The sequence below is a fragment of the Zootoca vivipara genome, chromosome 9 (assembly GCF_963506605.1).
Source record: "Zootoca vivipara chromosome 9, rZooViv1.1, whole genome shotgun sequence".
Taxonomy (NCBI): domain Eukaryota; kingdom Metazoa; phylum Chordata; class Lepidosauria; order Squamata; family Lacertidae; genus Zootoca; species Zootoca vivipara.
This window is the reverse complement of record NC_083284.1, coordinates 28859411-28873032: the sequence shown is the minus strand read 5'-3', so window position 1 is coordinate 28873032 and position 13622 is coordinate 28859411. Positions and strand designations below refer to the sequence as shown.

The 13622-nt window shown below is 49.6% G+C and overlaps 2 protein-coding genes across 2 annotated transcripts; both read left to right on the top strand.

Annotated features, from left to right (window-relative positions):
• The first annotated feature begins 266 nt into the window (after positions 1-266).
• LOC132592630 (uncharacterized protein K02A2.6-like) lies at positions 267-5225 on the top strand. The gene has a single exon (XM_060278573.1). The coding sequence runs from the start codon at positions 769-771 to the stop codon at positions 4837-4839; it is 4071 nt and encodes a 1356-aa protein (XP_060134556.1). The 5' UTR covers positions 267-768; the 3' UTR covers positions 4840-5225.
• A 776-nt stretch (positions 5226-6001) lies between these two features.
• On the top strand, positions 6002-12617 carry SMIM43 (small integral membrane protein 43). Its single transcript, XM_060279135.1, has 2 exons — positions 6002-6620; positions 12252-12617. Exon 1 carries the CDS (start codon positions 6268-6270, stop codon positions 6451-6453), a length of 186 nt encoding a protein of 61 aa, XP_060135118.1. The 5' UTR covers positions 6002-6267; the 3' UTR covers positions 6454-6620; positions 12252-12617.
• Positions 12618-13622: the final 1005 nt, after the last annotated feature.

Sequence of the window (13622 nt, the reverse complement as noted above, 5' to 3'; positions counted from 1 at the left end):
GGATCCAGAAGAACCCCCGAGCTGCATCCCTGCTCCTCAGAGGGAGAGCAACCAACCCCATCAAGAGCAGGCAACCTCCTATCCATCCGATGTAGGGAACCGCCCACTAACAGTTCCCCAGTCTTATCTGGATTGAGCTTCAATTTGTTGACAAAGAATGCATCCCAAGAGCGAGGAACCTGCTTCCTAACCACTCTATTGTGAGTACCAAAGGGTGGTCAAAAGATGCACTATCATACACATTTCCTTGGAAGCAAGTGACCCTGTTATGTACTGAGCTGAATCCTAGAACAATAGGATTCAGAATCAGCGGGAGCTACCCAATCCAACTCCAGGTGGAAGTGAATCCGCAACCTGATTGGCCTGCTGGAGCAGCCAATCAGGCGGCTGGCAGAAGTGAATCTGCTACCTGATTGGCCTGTAGGAGCAGCCAATCAGGCTGCAGGCAGAAGTCAATCCACAATATAATTGGCCCACAGGTGTAGCCCTGAAGTAGCCAATCACGCAAGGCCCATTGTGTAAATAATGTATATAAGCAGATGGTTTTGGGAAAAGAGCCATTCATCTTCTCTTCTCCTCCTTGATGACTATGAGCTGAATAAAGAGCATGAAATTCACTCTCGACTCCGAGTATATTTCACTGGCGACGAGGGTGGGATCCTGCTGAGCTGACCGCCACCACGCACTGCACCGCAGCACCGCCACCTGCTGCACCGCTGCATCGCACCGTGCATCCAGGCTTCAGCTCCAGGACCCAAGGAACCCAGAATGGCAACTGACAGCAGCTTCTTGCCATTCAAACCAGCATCAGGAGACTGGGAAGGGTACGCCGCCCGTTTCAACTTCCTCCTGCAAGCGAAAGAAGTCACCAACGATGCCATGAAGAGGGCGACATTCTTCAGCGTCTGTGGAGAGGAGACGTTTGAAATCGCCCGGGCTCTCCTTGCACCTAGAGATGTCGCTACCGTCTCTTACAAAACAATAATGGAACGGCTGAAGGAGCACTTCTCACCACAGCCCTCGGTGGTAGCTTGCCGAAATGCCTTCTACGCAAAGCGGCAAGCCCCGGGGGAAACCATAACTGGGTTTGTGACCTCCCTCCGCCAAGCCGCCCGGTTATGCAACTTCTCAGAATTGGAGAACATGCTTCGTGACCGCCTCGTCGGTGGCCTGAGGGACGAGATGTTGCAACGACGCCTCTACGCCAAAAAAGACCTCACGTTCCAGATTGCTCTGGAGGAAGCCCTGGCAACCGAAGCCGCCGAGAGGTCAACGCAAGAGGCACGACCGGCCCCGCCATCCCAACCGAGGGTCTACCACGAAGACCTCACCGACAAATCCGAATCTGACAGGGAGGAAGTACACAGAGTACAGCGGCGCACTCAAGCAGCACACACACCACAGCAGCCTCGACGAGAAGGAGGGAACTGTGCAAGCTGCGGGGAGAACCACGAGAGGAGGACCTGTCGTTTCCGCAACGCAGAGTGCAGGCAGTGCAGAAAATTAGGACACATCGCCCGGGTGTGTCGGGCTCGACTCACACGTCGACAAGCATCAGATGACCGACCCAGGAGCCCCAGGTCACACGGCACCATGCACCAAGGCAACTCGACGGAGATCACGGACTACCAGGTATTCCAGTTGCCCCATCCCAGCACAGAGAAAATTTATATAGAGGTACAGATAGAGGGAGCCCCATGCCGCATGGAGCTGGACACGGGTTCAACTCTATCCATAATCTCGGCCCGAACATTAAGGGAACTGTGCCCTAATGGGGGTCCCAAACTAAGGCCGGCCCCATTCACCCTCCGGGACTTCCAGAAGCGTAAGGTCCCTACTATGGGGGTGGGGACCTTCAGGGTGCAATATCGAGGGCGAAAGCAACAATTGGACTTGCTGGTAGTTAAGGGCCCCTACGTTAGCTTACTGGGACTGGCATGGTTTGGACCTCTGGGGCTAGCCGTTACCGGGGTGAACCGCACTAGCTTACAAGTGGACGTGGACGCCATATGCAAAGAGTTTCCAGGGGTTTTCGATGGGGCATTGGGACGATATACAGGACCCCCCATTGCCCTACAGCTAGACCCCGCTGTACGACCCATCAGGCACAAGGCCCGCCGGGTCCCGTTCGCCCTGAAACCCCGCATAGATGAGGAATTGGACCGGCTCGTGGAGCAAGGAGTGCTGGAGCCGGTGCCCAACGCCCCCTGGGAAACTCCAATTGTCACACCCGTCAAGCCTAACGGTTCGGTCCGCATCTGTGCAGACTACAAATGCACCATAAACAAGGCTCTCACGGCCCATGCATACCCAGTGCCAGTGGTCAGCCATGTCCTCGCCACCCTGGCTGGGTCAAAAATCTTTGGCAAACTGGACTTGGCCCAAGCGTATCAACAGTTGCCTGTGGACGAAGCCACAGCAGAGGCTCAGACGATTGTGACGCACAGAGGGGCATTCAGAGTAAAGCGGCTGCAATTTGGCGTTAGCGTGGCACCAGGCATATTCCAGAATCTAATGGACTCTCTCCTTAAAGGGATTCCTGGCGTCACCCCCTTCTTCGATGATGTACTGATCGCCGGGCCCACACCAGAGGAATTTGAGGACCGCCTCCGCTCCGTCCTGCACCGTTTCCAGACGGCGGGCCTCAAGGTGAAGCGGGAAAAGTGTTTACTGGGAGTGCCGCAGGTGGACTTTCTGGGATTTAAGGTGGACGCAGAAGGGGTCCATCCAACCGGTGACAAGGTACGGGCCATTTGTGAGGCCCCAGCGCCCAAGAGCAAGCCCGAACTTCAGTCATTCTTGGGACTATTGAACTTTTACCATGCCTTCCTTCCCCATAAGGCAGCGGTAGCGGAGCCCCTACACAGACTCCTAGATAAAAGGGCCCCTTGGGTGTGGGGCCAGCGACAAAGGGCCGCATTCCAGGCAGTCAAGGACTTGCTCGTCTCGAACTCGGTCTTAGCACACTTCGACGAGAGGCTGCCAGTGGTGCTGGCATGCGACGCCTCTCCCTATGGCATCGGCGCTGTCCTGGGACACCAACTCCCGGATGGAAGAGAGGTGCCGGTGGCATACTTCTCCCAGACGCTTGCTGCAGCTGAACGAAACTACTCACAGATTGACAAGGAGGGTCTGGCAATCGTGAAGGGCGTAAAAAAATTCCATGATTTCTTGTACGGGCGGCCCTTTACCATAGTGACTGACCACAAGCCGTTGCTTGGCCTGTTTGCCCCTGAGAAGCAGACCCCCCAAGTGTTGTCTCCACGTGTCCTCAGGTGGTCAATTTTCCTTGCCGGCTACCAGTATGCACTAATCCACCGCCCTGGGAAGGCGATGGGCCACGCAGACGCCCTCAGCAGGCTACCACTACCAGAAACAGGCCCCGACCCAGCGCCTGCGCAAGAGGTTATGACCCTGGAGCTGCTTCCCGACCGACCCATTCAGGCACAAGAAGTTGCGCACCATTCCACAAAAGATAGGGTCATCTCCCGGGTCCTGGACTGGGTGTGGCGAGGATGGCCCAGCAGCAGCCCCGGGCCAGAATTCGCTGGCTACACAAACCGCAAACATGAACTGTCGGCCCACAAGGGGTGCCTGTTATGGGGAAGCAGGGTTGTTGTTCCCCAGCCCCTCCGCAAAAGGGTCCTCACAGCCCTACACGAGACACACCCAGGGGTAGTGAGGATGAAGGCCCTTGCCAGGAGTTATGTGTGGTGGCCGGGGATTGACAGAGAGATAGAGGCCTGGGTCCAACACTGCCAGACCTGCCAAGAATCCCGCCCGGATCCCCCAAGGGCCCCAGTCCAGCCCTGGGAGTCCGCCCGACATCCATGGTCACGCTTGCACGTGGACTTCGCTGGCCCCTTCCAGGGAAAAACATTCTTCATAGTGGTGGATTCCTACACCAAATGGCTGGAGGTCGCACTGGTACCATCCACTTCTACGGCGGCAGCCATCCGGGTACTACGTAAGCTGTTTGCGACCCACGGGCTCCCTGACACCCTCGTCTCGGACAATGGAACCGCATTCACGTCAGAGGAGTTCCAGACCTTCACAGCGCAGAACGCCATCCGCCACATCCGCTCAGCACCATTCCACCCTGCCACCAATGGCCAAGCGGAGCGCATGGTGCGGACCACCAAGGACAGCCTCCGCCGCATGACACAAGGGGACTGGGAATACCGCCTTGCCGCATTTCTTCTAGCACAGCACAGCACCCCAAGCACAACGACGGGCCGGAGCCCAGCTGAATTACTAATGGGCCGGCGCCTTGCAACTAGACTGGACCGACTTCACCCCGACAGAGCTCAGGATGAGGTAGTGGTGGGGAAAGGCAGGAACCCCCGGACATTTGTGGCCCAGGACCCAGTGTATGCAAAGAATTTTGGGGCAGGCCCAGCCTGGGTACCCGCCAGAGTCACCAAGGTGACCGGTCCCGTGTCGTACGAGGTACTAACGGAAGGGGGGCAATGTTGGCGCCGCCACTGCGACCAGCTACGGCGACGATTCCCAGGAGGAACCCGGGAGGAGAGCGGGACAGAGGGGTCCCAAGGGGACAGCAGGGCAGTGAGGCCTGTAGAGCGAGAGGGGTGGGCAGGGGAAGCAGAAGCAGTAGGCACAGAGGGGCGCCCCGAGGCTGGAAGGACACCGGAACCAGAGCTACAACCTAGTGGTTCAGTGGCGCCAGACCAGACAGCCCCGGCACAGCCAGCAGCCTCGGAACACGAGCCAGAACCAGAACCCCTGACCAAGGAACACCCCAGGCCACAACGCACACGGAGGCGGCCAGCAGACCTTGGGGACTACGAATGCAACTTCCCGGGCAGGACTGGAACTTAGAGGGGAGGGGTGTTATGTACTGAGCTGAATCCTAGAACAATAGGATTCAGAATCAGCGGGAGCTACCCAATCCAACTCCAGGTGGAAGTGAATCCGCAACCTGATTGGCCTGCTGGAGCAGCCAATCAGGCGGCTGGCAGAAGTGAATCTGCTACCTGATTGGCCTGTAGGAGCAGCCAATCAGGCTGCAGGCAGAAGTCAATCCACAATATAATTGGCCCACAGGTGTAGCCCTGAAGTAGCCAATCACGCAAGGCCCATTGTGTAAATAATGTATATAAGCAGATGGTTTTGGGAAAAGAGCCATTCATCTTCTCTTCTCCTCCTTGATGACTATGAGCTGAATAAAGAGCATGAAATTCACTCTCGACTCCGAGTATATTTCAGACCCCATTGTGCTTAGCGGGGCTTCCTTGTGAAATCAAATAGGACCATGGGTGGGCATGGGCAAGATTTATGGAGGGGGGGGGAGAGAAGGCTTTATGTGAGGGATGGGGCAGAACAGAGTTAGCTGTGACCCAATTGGTAAGTTAGTTAAGTATTATTATTCATTTACTTGATTGGGGGGGCACTTGCCGCCGCCCCCCCGACTACGCCCATGAACAGCACTGGGCTGCAAGATTCCCAAAAGGTCATGAAAAGTGTGCTGCCTGATCTCAAGGACGCACACCCAGTTTCTCCCCTTGCAGTGCTATGAAACGCGAGCTCTGCAGCTGTATATGCTGGGATGACTTTTCTTTCCCCCCAGACGAGTTTATCCGGTGGGCAAAAACTTCAGCGCCACCTTCGACGCAGAGACCAGGCCAGGGACAACAATGGCCCGATGATTTCTTTTCTCCCTCTAATTGAAACGGCCTCATTCGGAGGCAGAAATCGCAACCCTCCCTTGGCTCCGTTAGTTCCCGGGGCGCAGGCCTTTTGTTCCTTTGCACTTCATTCAGGAAACAGCTTCTCTCCCTCCCTCCTTCCCTCCTTCCCCACCAGCGGCTGCACTTCCTAGAGGTCGCCCTGCTCCCCTCCCTCCCTCTTCCCCGGGCAGCTATTCTTCGTGCCACCGTTTTGGAGACTCCAAGATTCCTCTCGCCTCCAAGTCTGATGTTCCCTCCTTGTTCGCCTGCTTGCTTTTGCTTCTGCTCGCTCTCTCCGGGGGGAATTCCTTTCCGAGCAGCCGCCGCTGCCCCCGGACCGAGACCGGATTCTTCTTCGGACGGTCCCGACCTTGCCAAGGAACATGATGTGGCGGCGAGGAGCAGCAGATCGGCAAGGCGGCGGCGCTTGCCAGGGCGGCTGAATGTCCCGATCCCATCCCACCATCAAAACACACACACCCCGCCTCCCTCCCTGGAGTCCGGAGCAGGGCAGTTAGTGACTGATGGGAACCTGTAGGCAAGGAGTAGCAGCGGTGACGGCAGCAGCAGCAGCAGCAGTATGGAGTGGGAATTCAACTTGCTCCTCTACCTGGCGCTTTTCTTCCTCTTGCTCTTCCTGCTCTTCCTGCTGCTCTTCGGGGTCATCAAGCAGCTCAAGAACTCCGTGGCCAGCACGGCGGGCGGCCAGCCCGGGAGACACTCCTTGCGCGAGCCCTGGGGCTTCTTCCGAGAGCAAGCCCTATGACGGAGCCCCGCGCCGGGGGGAAAGGGCTGCTGCGCAACTCCGGCTCTAGGGGACGCTGCGGAGGACCTCTCAGGCCACGACGCCACCGCCTGGTATCCCCCCTCCATCCCCCCTGCAAACATTCGGTGGGGAGGAGGGGGGCTCTAGATACGGGAGCCAAGACACAGGTGGGTTTTATCTACAGTATTTATTTAAATTTTAAAGCAGGACCTAAATGGCAAATGATAGCTCAGTCCGAAGAGCATGGGACTCTTAATCTCAGGGTCGTGGCTTCGAGCTCTAAATTCCTGCATTGCAGGGGGTTGGACTAGATGACCCTTAGGGTCCCTTCCAACTCCACAATTCTGGGGTTTAGCCTGAATCCTGGCTCCCACCATTGGCTATACTGGCAGAGGCTGATGGGAGTTGAAGTCCAGCAACATCTGTGATGGGATAGTGGCATAGGAGCCAACTCCTAGGGGCTGAGGCATAGCTGCCAAGTTTTCCCTTTTCTCGCGAGGAAGCCTATTCAGCATAAGGGAAAATCCCTTTAAAAAAGGGATAACTTGGCAGCTATGGCTGAGGGGGCTTCGCCCCCCCCCCAATAAAATATTTGAGGGAGCCGGGGGCCCCAAAAGTTGATGGGCATTACCATTCAAGTAGTGCAAGACAGGAGTGCCTGGCGTGCTATGGTCCATGGGGTCACGAAGAGTCGGACACGACTAAACGACTAAACAACAACAAAAGTGTGCATGCAGCACATCATGTGATAGATTATGTGGGGTGGGGCTTACCTGCCCCCCATATTTTATTTGAGTTGGCACCCTTGCTGAGCAGTGCTTAGATCTGGAGAAGGCTGATCCGAAGTCACACTTCTTCAAAGGCATGCTACACGCTTTCCCAAGTCAAGTTGTTGGTGGAGCCATTGGCCATCACAACAGAACTTGCTTCCTCATGTCAGTTTCCTACCTGTGAAATGGGGCAATTGGCATCCTACCTAAAAAAAACCCATTGCTGTGCAATTTGTTTTTTACGTTTACCAGCAGCAGTAGAGATATCTATACCAGTTCCATCGGTGTGCCAGAGCCATTCTTTAGTTGCATCATTTAAATTGGCTTTCGTAACTTATCTCTTTTATGGCCTAGCAAATCTCTTGGCAAAAATAATTCTGAATCGAGTCACAATTTAAGTAAAGTGATTGAACTGACTGAGAAAACTATTTGACATAACAGCTGGGAAAGGGGCGGTGAGGGAAAATTCTGAACAGACTACATAAGTAATATATGTGAGGTGTTTTGAACACTCAAAAGTAGACTGCATTGACTAAAAGTTTCCATTGCTGCATTCTCTACTGCCTATCAGTTAAAAACCTAACAATTCCCCATATCTTTTGTTCTGTTTTGCATCTATTCCTAGTTTTAACTGCTTCGTTTTTGTGGCATCATCCATACATGCAATACTACTTCACTGTTTTGATTACTTTCTGCATTGTCTTGGCCCTGAGGTGCACTTCATGATCATGTGGGTCAAAATGGGTTGCTTGCATGTTCCTTTGTCCATCTGTTTTGCTTTCCTGTCACAGCACACATGCCCTCTTATCATTCATTTCCTTAATCCAGTACAGCATGGACGGCTAGCATATGTGATTCTTAGCCAACCCTGAGCTGCAGGTGACTGCCTACAGTGGAGGGGCCTCCTACACTCTTGGGTGGACACCCACCACACAGAGCACACAGACCCCCTTTGAGCAATATTTCATCTCCATGAATGACTGATGTGGTGATGACTGGGGAGGGCCAATTTGTATCCCTATCAGCACAGTGGGCTCTGCCCACTTTAGTATCTTTTATATTTCAGTCTTTGATGCTGCCACCAAAATTGATGGGGCCTTGGCAGGAGAAAAGGAAAAAAATGCTTTGGGGTGGCTAGATCAGACCCCCTGACCTGATGGTTAATCATTCCTGCTGCACAGCTGTGACCTTGCTCATAGCCAGGAGATGAGCACGCCACTGCCAAACGTAGAAGAGTTTTCATCAAATATGGAAGCACTCTGCTACACTGCTTTTCTCATTAGAAAAATTAAAAGATTACAGCTTCCTGCCACTGTTAGACATGATTAACTTTGAGCTATGGCTTGGCTAAAGGGTTCAGCCTCTGAACTTCTTTCCACTTCAAAATATGAAGGAGCATCTGAAGAGGTGGTTGTCACTACAGAATCATTAAAGCCCATCCCCAAAATGCTGCACCAACCCAAATGAGGCCCAAAGAACATCTGATTTTTTATTTTTTAAAATTTGTATTTCAGAAGTTCTTCATGTCTCTGACTGTTGTTGCTGTATTTTTTGTTTTGTTTCGTGGGTGCCCTTGTAAAGGAGCTCAGAACTGCAGAGTCTGTGGATTTGAATCAAGATAATTTTCAGAGGGTGTGTAGGGATTTCTTGCATCTGTCTGCAGTTTGGAGAGGAGCAGACGTAACAGGTCGGAGGCTAACAGTTGTTTGGGAGAAAAAAACAATTGCATGCATGGTTAAGTGGTTTCATCTGTATGCTGCAAATGGCTCCTGACCACTCTTAATCTTTGAAAGTTATGACTGGACTGTTAATCTTGTGTAAGGAAGCTCGTAGGCAAGTTTGGATAATGAGCTCAGTGGCTGCATTCTGACAGTCACAATTTGCACCTCCTTAATTTGTAAGTAACTCAGCAGCTCTCATCAAGTGTCAAACCTTATAGAAGAAATCAGTTACCCAATTCTTCCCTGGATAACTGACGCATCCCACCACAATTTTCAGCACCAGCTATCAAGAGAGGATTGGGTGACCCATTTCTTCCATAAAGTTTGAGACCTGGTGATGATACCTGCACGTAATTACTGAGGTGCAAATGTTATCTAGATAACATTGTAAGAAATATCCTGCTCTCCCAAATGTGTGATTCTTATCCCTATAGTGCAGGCATGTCCAAAGTCCGTTTCGGGGGCCTAATCTGGCCTGTTGGTTGATTTAATCCAGCCCCCGTGGCAGTATATGTCCTGGAGTAAAATCCTAAAAAAACACACTCAGCAACTTCAATCCTAAAAGCTTCAATCCTAAATGGCTCAACAACTTTGGTCGGCCCTCATGCACGTTCACTTCATCAAATCTGGCCCTCTTTGAAAAAAAGTTTGGGCACTCCTGCTATAGTGCATCCAAAACCTGTCTGTTGCATCTAAGGTAACTTAACACATATATGAGCAGAGATACACTGTTGACCAATGAACAGGCTCTTAACCTTGAATGTGGAAAACCTGGTTTTCAATGCCAGTTCTGCAATGGATTCACCGACTTGCCTCCAGCAATTCAATGAGAAATCTCTAAAATGGAAAGCGATGCAACATCATAGGGTACCTCTTAAAAACATAACGGAGCTGTGTTTGGCCGGACCTGAGCAATCATAAGTAATATACAGTAGACAGTTAAGTAGGCCCAAGGCTTTTTTTCAGCTCAGTTCTGGCATCTCTTAAGTGGGCGCCATTGCCATTATAAGAGGTGTTCATGCTGAATTCCAGCACCTCTTTTTCTAGAAAAATAGCACTGAGTAGGCCAGTAGGTCAATTTTGGACCAGAGGTAGCCATATGAATGATGGAAATGAAGTATTTAAATCTGAGGGAACCCCCAAATATGTCGCCAGCCCATTTCAGACCTTCAAGGCTGCTGACCAGACCTAACCATAGTTCTTTATTGTGGAAATAATGAATTAAAAGATACCTCAAGTATAAGCAGTGACGGTTTATGGCCAGCTAGACCGTAAAAAGCAAAATGACTGCCAACCTGAATAGATGCCCCTGTGTTTCTGGGCTGTGCTGGGTAATGGAAGGTTCAGTTAAGTTCACTGTTCAGTTTTAATGCTTTTGCCTAGGAGATGCTATGTGCTGTTATCAGCTGCTAATTACTAGAACAATATTGATCAAATATAGGAAAAAGAGATAAAAACAAAAGGGATAACTGGGGCTTGGCTAACTGACAAACAAATGGAATATGATGACAAGATTTATAAAAGCATGAGGATTGTTAGGGACTCAGCTAGGTATCAGATCTAATTCCCATTATGTCAAGATAAATTTTGGTGAATTAATTTAATTTAATTTTAGATCATGCCTAAGTTGCCTAGCAGGATCCTGACGGTGCCTCACAGAACAAAACTATTGTAATATCTTATGAGAACCATAATTAACTAATAACATTATTATTCAAAACAATGATTCAGTATCTGAAGAAGTGTGCATGCACACGAAAGCTCATACCAATGACAAACTTAGTTGGTCTCTAAGGTGCTACTGGAAGGAATTTTATTTTTGTTGTTGTTTCGACTACGTCAGACCAACACAGCTACCTACCTGTAACTATTATTATTCAAGACTTCTTGTTTCTTTTTTACTTTCTGATCATCCACTTCTTGCTACTGGAAACAACAACAATTGAAGGAATTTCAATTTCAATGAGGGATTTTGCAAACCATTCCCACATGGCAACCTTGGGGCTGGCTGAAAAGGATCCAAGGGATCATACTTGATGTTATATAGTACACATTTTACCTGCCCTATGGTATTTATAGTTGATGGTGGTTAAAGAAAGCCAGGAGTATTATACAGTACTTGATTAAAGGGTGACAGAGGGATTGCAGTCTTTATTTCTGAAAGCTGAGCTGGAGAGTTAGTCAACTAATTACCGGTATATGTAATTGGGAGACTGAAGTTGCTGACATTGTGCAGCCCCAGCTGCCTCAATAGCTGTGGCAAAGCGGTGCATGTGGGGCTTGTCCACACTTCTGCTTGTGCTGTGCCTAGAAAGCACATGGCTGAATGGTTTTCCGCTTGATTTGTGCTTTCTAGACATGAGTTCAAGCAGTTTCCACCTAGCTCTGCTCCTTTCCAAGGGAAAACCTGCTCTTTAGTAACAAATTGGAACAAATGGCAATCCGAGGAAATACATGAAGCACTGTTTGCTCTGATTGAGTGCTAAAGAGTGGTTTTCCTTAGAGGAAAAGCAATGGGATGAGAGAAAGTGCGTGTAAGCTCTTGGGCTCTCTACCCAGGGGATTAAATTCATTCTAGCCTGTCAGACATTACTGACATTACCAGTAGGAGAACACTTCAATCTCCCAGGACATTCTATACAAGATCTCAAAGCAGCTGTTTTATTACAGAGAAATTTCAGGAACAGACTGGAAAGAGAAGTTGCTGAATTGGAAATCATTACCAAGCTTAAAAGCATGGAAGCACCTGGGATGAATAGAGACATCGGATTCTTATCTCATTATGCATGATCAAGCTTTCTTTAGCACCTCAGCCCAGGACTAATTGCAGCCATCAGCAGCCATTAACAGCCATCTACAGGTTTACCACTCCCATCAGCCCATCACCCATTCCCACCCACCCCCACCACCCTCTGTATATATATAGGGTCTGACACTTCTGTTTCTAGTGTATCTGAAGAAGTGTGCATGCACACGAAAGCTCATACCAAAATATAAACTTAGTTGGTCTTTAAGGTGCTACTGAAGGAATTTTTTTATTTTGCTTAGACATTACTGATTCAGCCCTATAGCAGAGAGAATGGGAGAGGCATTGGGGGGTATGGTAAGCCCCACCCTGCATAATTGATGACAAGATGATACAAATGCACACCATTTGAATGGCAATGCCCATCAACTTTGGGTGGCCATGGCCTCCTCAAATATTTTATTTTGGGGAGCAAAGGGACCTCGGCCCCTAGGAGTTGGCTCCTATGAAGATGCAAAGCATACTCATTCATTCACCATCTCTCTCTCTCTCTTTCTCTAGATACCTAACTGAAGTTTGCAAAGTGACCAACCTGATATGTCTTGTTTACTTCCAGTGAGCTGCTAATCTACAAAAGACATGGTGTCAATGATTTGCTCAGTTGAGATGGACTCCCCTGTGCCACTAGGCATTAGGACAGGAATGCCATATCACTTGTCATTGAACATAATAAGACTATGCTCTTTGGAGAAAGGCAATCTGGTTGAAAAGGCAGCTGTGCTTGGAGACTGGACAAGTCGCGGAGTCAACCGATAATGGCCATGCAACGTAGCAAAACTGAATGTGTTTTAGTGGTGAACTGCAACCTGCATTTTAAAATGCCTATCATGTTCTTTTTCTTTTTCTTATTTGCCAATTCTCACAAATCTGGTCAGTCCATAAATAGCCTTTCTCCTTGGGAGTGTGTCCATGAGAGTGGCTGAGCGGCAGGTATCTATCACAACATAAACAAGGCTGCAAATGCATCATACAGCAGTAACTTGGTATTCATTCATCTCCCCCCACTACCCAACTTTGTTTCTTTTGTTTTGCAAATGAAATTTGTACTTTCTTGTGATTTATGTTTTTGGTCTTTCTGAAAACACTGAACTGAAAGGATAATACTTGTAACAAGATTAAAGGCTGCTGACCTTCACCACTGATGGTGAAGAGAACAGAACTCCTTATTTAATAATTATTCTAAAAGATCCATTAAGCCAGAACATCAATCATCTACTCCGCAGAGCTTACAATGACTTTAAACTACCATCCTGTAGTGTCTCATATACGCAATCAGGCAGCTTTAGTGTTACTGAATACGCTGGCTGTTTTATGATACTCTATATGTCAAAAGCCCAGCTCCCATCATACTCAAGGATTATCATAAAATCCAGCATGGGACTATATAGGCAGAGGAGAGGCTAAAGTCTAGTAGCAATACGTACTTGACCTGTGGGCCAGGGGTAGCTGGCATGTGCCCTTCAGATGTAGCTAGACAACTCCTAGTATCCCTGACTATTGGCTATGCTGGCTAAGGCTGATGGCTGTTGGAATAATAATGATACTGATAACAAGTTTATTATTTGTACCCTGCCCACATGACTGGGTTGCCCCCAGCTTGCGGAGGGTACTACATGGGCTACCTCTTCTGTGTGCCCTTCCCATAATAATGACTTTTCTGGTGAAGGGGGCCTGTTTTAGGTGAATATGCTGAAATTCTAAGAACACACCTCTGTGCAATAGCTGGTCAAGGCTATGACTCACATTCCATTAAATTAAGCGGAGAAACTTCCATTGGGTTATAGAGGAGATGGGAAAGCGTCTTATGAATGTTTGTCTTTTTTGTATTGTTTTTTAAAAATATGTTTGTGCTGATGGTACAAAGTCTTGTAA